This window comes from Amblyomma mixtum, chromosome 10, assembly GCF_055824585.1.
Source record: "Amblyomma mixtum isolate Tamu chromosome 10, ASM5582458v1, whole genome shotgun sequence".
Lineage (NCBI taxonomy): Eukaryota > Metazoa > Arthropoda > Arachnida > Ixodida > Ixodidae > Amblyomma > Amblyomma mixtum.
This window is the reverse complement of record NC_143021.1, coordinates 10,481,345-10,492,124: the sequence shown is the minus strand read 5'-3', so window position 1 is coordinate 10,492,124 and position 10,780 is coordinate 10,481,345. Positions and strand designations below refer to the sequence as shown.

Genomic DNA, 10,780 nt, shown 5'->3' with positions numbered 1-10,780 from the left:
TTTTCTTATTTTAATGCCGTGCGTTGTTCACGTCGTCTGCTCAAGCAGACGAACGCGCTGCATTTGCTTACCATAGGGCAATCTGTGGTTCCAAGCCAGCAGTGCCCATACTGTTAGGCAGACAGGACCTCAGAGTATGTATTTAATTTGATACTCTAACTATAATGACCCGGATCACTTTTTTTGAGCTTCCATTCGGTCGTTTTAGGGGGTATAGGAATACTAAACTAGGCAGAAGCCAATTTCGATCTACTCATTTGCCTTATGGCCGGAAAGTAGACTTCCATGAGCCTGAAGGTGCGCCATTGCAAAGTTTCATTATAGCTTCATTATTTGAGACGCGTGAGCTGCCATTATCATGCTCTTTCCACACAGTATCGGTCTCGCACCAAAAGAAGCTGCATCAAGCCAATGGCGTGCGCGAGTGCGGCGACATCTAGCAGAGCTCAACCATATTATAATCCATGAATTTATTGCAAAATTTTGTTTTGAGCTAGCGATACGGTGCGCAGCTTTGCGCGGCAGACACGTACTAGAATTACTAGCCTGCAGTAAATGTCGTCTATCTAACCACAAAGACTGCGGCTTTTGTTGTAACTGATGGGCATATGCATTTCAATCAATTCGTAAAAATGACTCTCTTGCACTGCAGAAACTATACTCTTTCGTGCTTGTTTTTCTCGGAAAATTTTTCACCAGTCGCGTTTTTCCAAGCTTTATTCTTACCTAAAGCAAATGAGCTTAATTCCGCATCATTCCTCATTTTCTATACATGGAGGCGGTAGCGCAATGGGCTGTGTGCGCCGAAAGTATGCAGTGCACAAGCGTTTTGCGTTTCAGTGCTCCGTTCGGTCTCGTGCCTATGAAATCCGCAGGGATAATCCGCTTTATTCGCACCACAAGCTCGAGTTTCTGCTCTCCACGCGAGGACAGCATGCTGTGCAGCTTGCACCCCCATTCAGAGAAGGAAGAGAGGCGTCTGCCGTGTTTTGCTCCATATTTCACCTAACGGACGGCACGCTTCCTGGGCCGTCGAACTGGCTCGCAAGAACGCGGCGGCGGCGGCGGAATGCGCATTCCTGCGCCGGCTCGGCCAATGGGCGCACGCTGCGCTTATCACGTGACACGCGGCATACCACGCGTGCTTCTGCAGTCGGAATGCGCGCTGCTGTTTTTGTCTGAACGGCGGCAGCCAAGCGCCGCTCATCGCCGGGTCGGGAGATCATCGATGCTGCGCAGCGTGGACGAAACGTGAGTGAACGCTGTCACCGCGTTGCGTGCTGTGCCGACCGAGACGTGCCCGCATTTTCCGAAGGTCCGCGCGTCGGCTGGCGCGGGCAGCGCGCGTTGCCCGTCAGCTGACAGCTTGACCGAAGGCCGCACGCAGGGCCCTTGCACCCGCTTTCCGCGCTGACAGGTAGCGGTGGCTGCCTAGCACAGCTGCGGAAACGTCGCGGCACCTCCTCTCTAGGTCGGCGCCCGTCCCAAAAGTGAATCAGTTACCTGTGCGTGGTACTGTCGGCTTGATGGTTGTTGCCACCTTTGGAGCCCGTCTATGTGCGCGGCCGACTTTCGTGACTTCCAACCATCCCGTTGATCAAACTTATAACTGTGCAATGCGAAGTTGCTATTGCAAGCTTTTATTACCCCCTTGTACTCCACCTTTTCTTAGCTGTATAGTGAACACCCACAAAAGCACAAAGCCATATAGTGTGAGCTTGTGTTGTCTATGGCATCAGGCAGGAATGTACGTGGTATTTGCTCATTGTAATCCAGCAGGGTTGCATATATGCCAATTGACCTGCATTCATAAAGTGAATGTTTGTAATCTCTGTGAAGATAGTACAACCATAGCATGACCTTTGGAAGTAATGAAACGGTTAGGAGTGGAGTCGCATGCTTCTGCAGAGAAGTGTAATGTTGAGCTGTAGTCTCTGAGAACTATTTGCACTGCAGCAGGGTTCTGAACTACCTATAGCTGTCTCCTTGTCCACTGGTGTAGTGGTAGCGTCACAACAGCAGAACACGGATGGTACTTACTGCTGCAGTTTTGCAGGCAACTGAAACAGCTTCAACTGAAATGATGGACCGCATGTAGGCATTGATTTTTGATGTATTGGCACTGAGACTAGATGACAAATTCGGAAGCAACTTTTCTTTTGTCGTCCCTTGCGTTGTCCCTGCTTGTTTTAATTTTATCGTCAAAGTGAGATTGGGGATGATTAAAAATGTTGTCCTGATGGCTTGTCCTGAATCATTATCATAAGCACCCAGTCTCGCGTTGATGTATATAGATGACAAGGATAAAAAGTTTCAAGCTTTGTTCAGGCTTTATATTTCAGCTTACAAGGTTAATCAATAGGTGCAAAGTAACTGACGTATGGAAGTTTAATATGAATAGAATCGAGCGTGCTCTAAAGAGTGGAGGTCGCCTAAAAACAGTGAACAGGAAACTAGGCATAGGCAAAAATCAGATGTATGCATTAGCATTATGGATAAGATAGTTAAAGTAGCCAAAGAGTTCTACACATATCAACACAGTAGACAATGTAATCAGGACATAAATGAGATAGGCAGCATCACACAGCAATGGGATGTACCGCCAGTAACGAGAGAGAGAGAAAAGGACGGAAAGGCAGGGAGGTTAACCAGGCGATGCCCAGTTGGCTACCCTACACTTGGGGAGGGGAACAAAGGGGAAAAAAGGAAAAAGAGTGGTAAGGAAATGAGTTTTCTAAGTGTCCAGCGACCACTATGTCACAGGGACAGAGGGCGCGCACTGAAAACTTAAAGATTATAGGCGGGAATGCAACCCCGAGTCCCTTAAGAAATTCAGGAGCGCTTTCACCGCTTTCCGTTGTCTGGAAGGTTGTGTCCAAGGCCCCAGAGCGTTAGACTCTGTTAAAGGACGCAAGTCCAAGCGCAGCAGAGACGCACTTAGGAACTAAAGAAAGTCTTAGGAACAATGCAAAGGGGGGAAGCAGGTGGTGAGGATCATAGCAGCAGACCTGTTGAACAATGGAGGGGAGATTGTGCTTATGACCTTGCCTTACGACCTTGAGCGCACCAGAAGCTTGGAAGAATGCTAACATCATCTTAATCCTTAAGAAAAGAGGCATCAAGGACTTGAAAAATTACAGACCGATCAGCTTACTGTCTCTTACCTATAAGGTATTTATTAAGGTAACTGCTAACAGAGTCGGAACAACCTTGCACTTCAATCAACCAAGTGACCAGGAAGGCTTTCGTAAAGAATACTCAACGATAGACCATATTCACACTGTCAATCAGGTGATCGAGAAATGTGCAGATTATAACCATCCCCTATATATATAGCATTCGTAGATTACGAAAAATGCGTTTGGCTGAGTCGAAACCTCAGCAGTCATGCAGGCACTGGGGAATTAAGGTGTAAAAGAGCCTTATGTAAAATACTGGAAGATATCTGTAACGTCTATACAACTGCCATAGTCTGCCATAAAGTCAGCAAAAAAATTCCAATAAGGAAGTGTGTCCGGCAGGGAGACATGATCTCGCCAATGCTATTCATCACCTGTTTACAAGAGGTACTCAGAAGCCTTGATAGTTGGGAATGAGAGTTAATGGAGAATACCTTAGTAATCAGTGATTTGCTGATGATATTGCCTTGCTAAGTCACTCAGGAGATGAACTGCAAATCATGATCAATGAGTTAGGCACGCAGAGCAGAACAGTGGGTCTAATAATTAATATGCAGAAAACCAAAGTAATGTTCAACAGTCTCTGACAGAAAAAGCTAGCAGTTTTGCAATTGGTAGCAATGTGCTGGAAGTGGTAAAAGAATAAGTACTTAAGGCAGGTAGTGACCGCTGATCTGAATGACGAGTGAAATAAGAAGAATAAAAATGGGGTGGAGCGCATTTGGCAGGTTCTCTCAGGTCATGAATGGCAGGTCACCAGTATCCCTCAAGAGAAAAGTATATAACATCAGTATCTCACCAGTACGCACCTATGAGGCAGAAACATGAAGGATAATGAAAAGGGCTCAACTTAAGGGCAACACAGCAAGCTATGAAAATAGTTATGATAGGTAAAACATTAACAGACAGGAAGAGAGCAGAGTGGGTGAGGGAACAGACGTGGGTTAGTGGCATCCTAGTTGAAATCAAGAAGTGGGCTTGGGCAGGGCATGTAATGCGAAGGCAAGATAACTGCTGGACCTTAAGAGTAACGGGCTGTATTCCAAGAGAAGGGAAGCATAGCAATGGGCGGCAGAAAGTTAGGTGGTCGGATGAGATTAAGAAATCTGCGGGGATACGGAGGCTGCAACTGGCAAAGAACTGGGTTAATTGGAAAGAGATGGGAGAGGCCTTTGCCCTGCAGTGGGCACGATGGAAGAAGCCAAAAGATAACACGGTAAAAGATATGTTTACTCTGATTTCTTACATGACATTTTGCAGTAGATTTCTGCCAGCGTGCACAATTTAATCAATGAATCACCACATAGTAATCAGGAACAGCTGCACCACCTTTATTGATCTTATAAGCTTGTGTAACTTTCTGCTGCAGTTAACGTTACCTGAGCAGAATTATTTTGAAAGCATGTGCAGTGCTTATGCTGCAATTGTATTGATATGTGCAAATTTTAAAACGCTCTTGCATTCGCCTTTGCATGTGTTCACCCTGTTTTAATGCCCGTAGCTATTTCCTGCGGCCTACCTCACCTCCTTCTCTCCCCAGTGCCAGGTATAGTTGTATGCAACTCTAGAGCAAAGCTGCAAATGTTCCCCAAAGGGGCCCCTCCAGACAGTGGCATTGACCGCTTCTTCCCCTTGACCGGATCCCTTGAACCTGCTAGCGTGAAATCGCAGGGGATTGTAGATGAATGGGAAATGGCCACGGCTTAATTGGATCAACTGCGGCGACGCTATTGGCTGGAGGGCCCCCTTTGAGGGGCATCTGCTGCGCTTTGTCCTTGAGTTGCATCGGACTGTAGCATGGCAGCGCTTTTAGCCACCGGATAAATCTGCGTTCTTGAATGAAGGCCCCCCTCTCTCTCTCTCCCCACTCGTATGATAACGACTGCAGGTCAGCTTTCCTGTTCATCTCATATGGCACAGAAATCACCCAGGGGTACGGTTACCGTCAAGACAACATACACATAACTGTCCGCCACCACATTATTACTGTATCTGAGGAGATTTTTCTCTTGTGCTTGTTGATTCTTTCTGAAAAAAAAAAAAAAAGGATATTTTTTTGTTATCATGCACAAAAAGTAGTTGATATTTTGTGCTTTCTTTCATGGGCACTGCATAACGGGTGGAGTGAATGTTTTGGTTGCTCTGACCGTGCAAGAATTTATTTTCACAATTGTTGTTGCATTTTTTCAAAATGTGTATTTCATTGTATGGTAACCTCTGACTTCTGGAGTGCTATACTTTTTTTTGAGTGATGGACCCAAGGGATCTTATGCAATCACATGAATGTTTCGAATGACTTCTTGTGCATGTGCTCATCACTTTGATGTGGTCCTCACTAGTACTTTTGCCATGCATACACTGTTGTCTACTGTGTTGTAGTCTAGGAATGATGATGTCTGTTAGATAATTCCAGAGGTTCACTACACTGGTGACCTCTTTGTCAGATGTGAAGTGTGCAGCCTTTAACTGTTTTACCAAGGTCCAAGCTGCAGGGTAGGGCATGTAATGTGAAGGCAAGATAACCTTCCTCCAAGAGAAGGCAAACGTCCCCTGTAGCAGGGGGCGGCAGAAAGTTAGGTGGGCGGATGAGATTAAGACATTTGCGGGAATACAGTGGCCGCAACTGGCAAAGGACAGGGTTAATTGGAGAGACATGAGAGAGGCCTTTGCCCTGCAGTGGGTGTAGTCAGGCTTATGATGATGATAATGAAGCTGCAGGGTTGGATGCGGATTTTAAAATGCGTGCAGAGACTATATTTCACTGACGGCAGGTGTACATGCTCATGGGAAAGAAGTCACTCCGGCCCTCCATTGCATGTAATACATTAAGAAAAGAAGTTCAAGGTTAATGAACACCCTTTGAATCATCAGCATCAATGAAATGCAAAACTGTTAGCTATTGGAGACAAATTACAGATGGATTCCCTTAACACTTTCAATGCATGGTCTTTCAAAAGGGCATGGCATTGAGGTGCACATAAACTGCTCTAATATTCAGCCTCCCTCAGCTAAGATCTGCTTTTGTTGTTTGCATTTCAGTTGTCTACATTGTGTTTAAATTGATGCTGACAATACGTGGAAGATTTTGCATTATGAATTCCTACTGCAGTTTCTCAAGTTCATTGCGATATTTAGTCCAGTAGCGCGGCTTTTTGGGCTTGTTGGTATATAGTTTCAATACACTGTAGCGCAGCAAAAGACGAGGACACAAGAGGAAAGAGGAGAAACAACGCGGAAAGCCGGCACAGCCGCGCAAAGGCAACGGTGGAAAGCCAGGATTCGCACATCCCCCTCTCCTTAAATGCCCTCCTACCCATCGGCAAAGCACGCGACCAAAATAAAGAAATCAATACACAAAAAAATAAGCTACACTTCAGTTCCAAAATAAAGAAATGAATACACAAAAAAAAACTAGCTACACTTCAGTTCCAAAATAAAGAAATGAATACACACACTGCTTTCCTGGTATAGACTTAATTTCAGCCACTGTAAAATGCAGACTATGAGTATTTGTTGAGCAGAAAAGAAGACGTGACATAGGATGGTACTGCAGTAGGTGTAAGAAGGGTACAGCCTTTGTCAAAAGTCCAGAGTTTTGGGGGGGGGGGGGGGGGGGGGGTTGCCGCTAAGCCGTGTATTAGCCGTTGTAGCATCAGTGGAAGTCCTAACGCTTGCTTGGAGGGGCATGAAGAGACTTGAAATGCTGAGTATGCATAACGACATTCACGGCGTGGTCCAGAAGCAAACTCCCAAGGGCTCTAAATTTACTCTTGACCAAGGGTGTACATATGATGGATATGAGCTGTTTAGCAGCACTTGTGGTCAGTCATTATTAATTCACATCACATCTGCCAGAATAAATAAAAATTGGTGAGGGCTTAGCCTTGGTTAAGCCTGGTAGGTTGCGAAAGCAGGTGTTTTATACTGCATATGCAGCACCTTTAGTGGAAAGAGCGTGGCGCGCCGTGCCAAGCGGCCGCCGTTACCCGACGGGCCGAGTTGGTAGCCCGTCTCTCGCTCGTGGTGTGACGTCACTAGGCATGGTATGACGTCAAGGGTCATTCTAAAGGTCAAACGCGCCAAGTGGCCGCCGCTACGCGAAAGGCCGTTATTGGGAGTAGTATTGCTTTCGCAATAATAATTGTACGCCCCGTCGGCGCCGGTGATGAACACGTGGTTGCATTATTCATCTGCTTTCTGAAAAGTTGCGGATCGCGTTAACTTGCCTGCGCGCGCAGGTGCGCAATGCCCGTGGCGGCCGCCGAGAAGCGCAAGCTGCCTCTTCCGCCGTCGTCAGCGCCGCCCAGCGAGAAGCAGCCGCGGCGTTCGCCGGTGGCGGCGGATGACGTGCCGCAGCCGCTCGACATGCGGCGCGCGCGGCCCTCGGTGATCCGGCGCTGCGCCTCCGCCGCGCGGCCCCACGGAGGCTCCAGGGAGCTGCCGCCGCGGCCGGCGGGCGAGCAGCAACAGCCGGACCCCGCAGTCGAGGCCCACTTCCGGCGTTCGTTGGGCTCGCAGTACGCGGCGCTGTTCGCCGGGCCGGCCGAAGGCAGCTCGGCGCTCACCGTGGACGACCACTTCGCCCGGGCGCTGGGGGACACCTGGCTTCGCCTGCAGGACGGCCTCACTTCCTCCTGACGGCGCCGCCGCCGCGCACCCCCGGTGCGTGCACCGTCGCGAACTTTGTCCAAAGCGTGCCCAATGAATGCTTTCGTGGGAGAGGTTCTCGCACGCCTTGCACACGCAATGGACCTTTTTCCGCCGTTATCGAGAGGCGAGGTCTGTTCGTCTACGATCGGCGTTTCCTCGAGCAACGGTGCCATCGAACTGTGGGTCAACAACAGTATACATAGTTTTCACCGACGTCACAGCGGCTGCCATCTCTGGTTCCGGAAAGCGCAGCGAAAGCCTCGGCGTTTTGTTAACCCGCCCATCACCAACCGCGCGCATACACTGTGGCCACAGTAGCCACAGTACCCAAAGATGGCGCCCATGACGTCACATAAAAACTATCTATATGTGCAACTTTTGCTAGATGAGTAAAGTAACCTTACAGGACCAGTCTGTTGCAAATTTTGGGAGCACGCTACTTTAGTCAACCATTGCAAGGTTTAGTAATGGGCTACGTTAGCGACACTAGAGTGCTACAGTACAGCATGGTTAATACTGTTAATACGCGCAAAACATGCGACCACCTTCAAATTGATATCCTGGGCTCACACTTACATTCGGCCATGATGAAGAATGTCCCACAAGTGGCAATGATGGATTGGTAATAATTGAAATTATCTGATCAATCTATGGGGCTATCTGTGGCAGGCACCATCTACAAGATTTAACTGTCAAGTTTTGCCAGCTGAAGAAGTAATTACTGTGCGTATGGCAAAAAAAGCTTTGGAACACAAGGGTTAAAAATATTTTTTTTACAGTTCCAATTGGAACATTAGCACATTTAAAGCACAGCTTTAGTTTAGTTTTAATGTTAATCTAATGTTTTTTTTTATATAGCATAGCATTTGCTGAACTTTAAGATGACATTATTCTAATGTTTTGTGTAACTTCCACAATAAATGCAAGCAAATGAAAGCTGTCATATCTCAGGCTTGCAAAACAAGCAGCAGACCAAACTGGCCTTCGAGGGATTTGCTTCACCTGTCTTTGTCATGGCTGTAGTGGATGATAGTGTGCAGTGCAAGGAGCGAGTTTTTCTGAAGATTATTAGGCTCCAGCTCTTCAAAAAAAAAATAGATTCGTCACTCAGTTTATTACCTGCCGTTCGTGTGGTGTCTGTAGCCACGCAGAGCGATCAGCAGCAACCTGTCCAAATCTATTTCGGTGCGGATTAGTGCATTTTAGCTGTCAAGCCTTGTTTATGCTTTTGTTGGAGCTAACAAAGTTGGAGGTAACATTCAGAGGACAAGCTGTGCATGTTGTCATACTAATTCAGGATTGTTTGGCAGGTGCAGTGATGTTACACTACAGTAAAGCAATGAGAGCGAGGTAGGACGTCAGACACAGAGAGTGAATGCCAGCTGCGTAGTAGTCAGAGTGTGTGGAAAGTTCTTATTGCTCTGTGGTTGGCATGTCGAGTCATCAGAAGGTTGCATGACATGGCTGTGGGGGTAGAGGAGCAGCGAAGGAGCACTTTTCAGCAAGAAAAAGGCTCCAAGACAGTTGTGTGCATACCATAATAGTGCTTGTGGAGTTGTGAAGAACGGCTGACTTCTAACACTCATGTCCGGCTTCATGAGGGTTGGTGAGGAGTTAGCAATTTTTCATTACTTTTTTATCTGCCTTTTCATTTTAATCACTGCAGTTTTGAGCCTTCTTGCATTTACATTTTTCTTTCCATCCTTCATTCTTAATACCCAGGTACTTTCTTTATGTGAGCAAATGTAGGGCTGGTAGAGCAGTACAATCTGAATGTGACATTTTTTTACCCAGCTGCAGCTGCACTGTATCTTGCATTTCCTTTAATGCATGAAACATCATTAGTTGGATTTCCATTTAATTTAGGAAGTACTGCTGAAAAACAGGACAGGACTAATATACTTTGTGGGGTGGCATTGCCCTTGCAGATCTCATCTTACGCCAGTATGAACCAACTCGCATAAAGTGATGTTTCAACTTGATTTTCACTGGTTACTTGCATGATTTGTAAAGTGTAAAGGAGCGTGCAAAGACCACAGTACATGTGATACTGAAATATAAGATTCACTTCTTTGAAGAATGAATGTATTGGGGGCAAATGCTGGAAGCAGAGCAGGCCTGCCTGGTTACAAAAAAAAGTGTATGGCCTTTGTCACCACTGCAGTCATAGAAATGGCAACAAAAGAAAAAGCGGTAAATAACAGTGTGTCTGACATTGCATAAGTTATGCATGTATACTGGCTTCCAGAAGTTGTTCAGCATGGTAAGTAAAAAACCAGCGGAAAGGACGCGTTCACAAGGAGGAGAAGTACGCAGGACAACGCTGGAAAGCATTGTGCTGTGTACTTCTCCTCCTTGTGAACGCGTCCTTTCCGCTGGTTTTTCACTCACCATGCACCAGCTGGCCCAGCAAGCTATGCTTGTTCAGCATGTGTCATATTTGTGTAAATTGCATAGAACAGCAGTGAGAGGGTACCGATTAAAGAAAGGCGACATTATTTCCTATGCAGGTTTGTAAATAGACTCTTCAGTGGTGGAACATGGGCCCTGTGTACAAATCATCCTCTACAACGCACCTCGTCGGTCTTCTGCAGCCGTCATTTGGCGAATAGCATCCAGTGGCTGCAGGACTGTCAGGCGGCCTCCAGTGGGCCTACCACTTTCAAGGCAGCACCCATGTACAGCGCATGTAGCATTCATCAGCCTGTGCAAAACTCTCCAGGAGTGCTCTTGCAAGGCAGTGTGCTAAGGCCTTGCAGGCTGCTTGGCGTGTGAACTGGCAAACACTCAAAAGAAGAACGCCCACAGCCCATCTAGTGGAGCAGCCTCCCAACGTGGCCTTGCTTGGAACTCTTTAAGTGAGCACAGATCCTTTGCAGTGACTGTCAGTTGGGTTGTTGGTTGTTCAATGTTCCTAATAAAAGCACAGACAAGTGAATAAGTGGTTGACA

General features: G+C 46.9%; 1 protein-coding gene across 1 annotated transcript; it reads left to right on the top strand.

The window, feature by feature from the left end:
- The first annotated feature begins 527 nt into the window (after nucleotides 1-527).
- LOC149325122 (uncharacterized) lies at nucleotides 528-10,780 on the top strand. Its single transcript, XM_089563802.1, has 3 exons — nucleotides 528-1,251; nucleotides 7,418-7,841; nucleotides 10,340-10,780. The coding sequence occupies exons 1-2, from the start codon at nucleotides 1,070-1,072 to the stop codon at nucleotides 7,815-7,817; spliced, it is 582 nt and encodes a 193-aa protein (XP_089419928.1). The 5' UTR covers nucleotides 528-1,069; the 3' UTR covers nucleotides 7,818-7,841; nucleotides 10,340-10,780.

Coding starts and splice junctions, on each gene's coding strand:
- LOC149325122 (XM_089563802.1), top strand. CDS start 1,070: ATGCGCATTCCTGCGCCGGCTCGGCCAATGGGCGCACGCTGCGCTTAT. Junction 1,252..7,417: donor CTGCGCAGCGTGGACGAAAC/GTGAGTGAACGC, acceptor CTGCGCGCGCAG/GTGCGCAATGCCCGTGGCGG.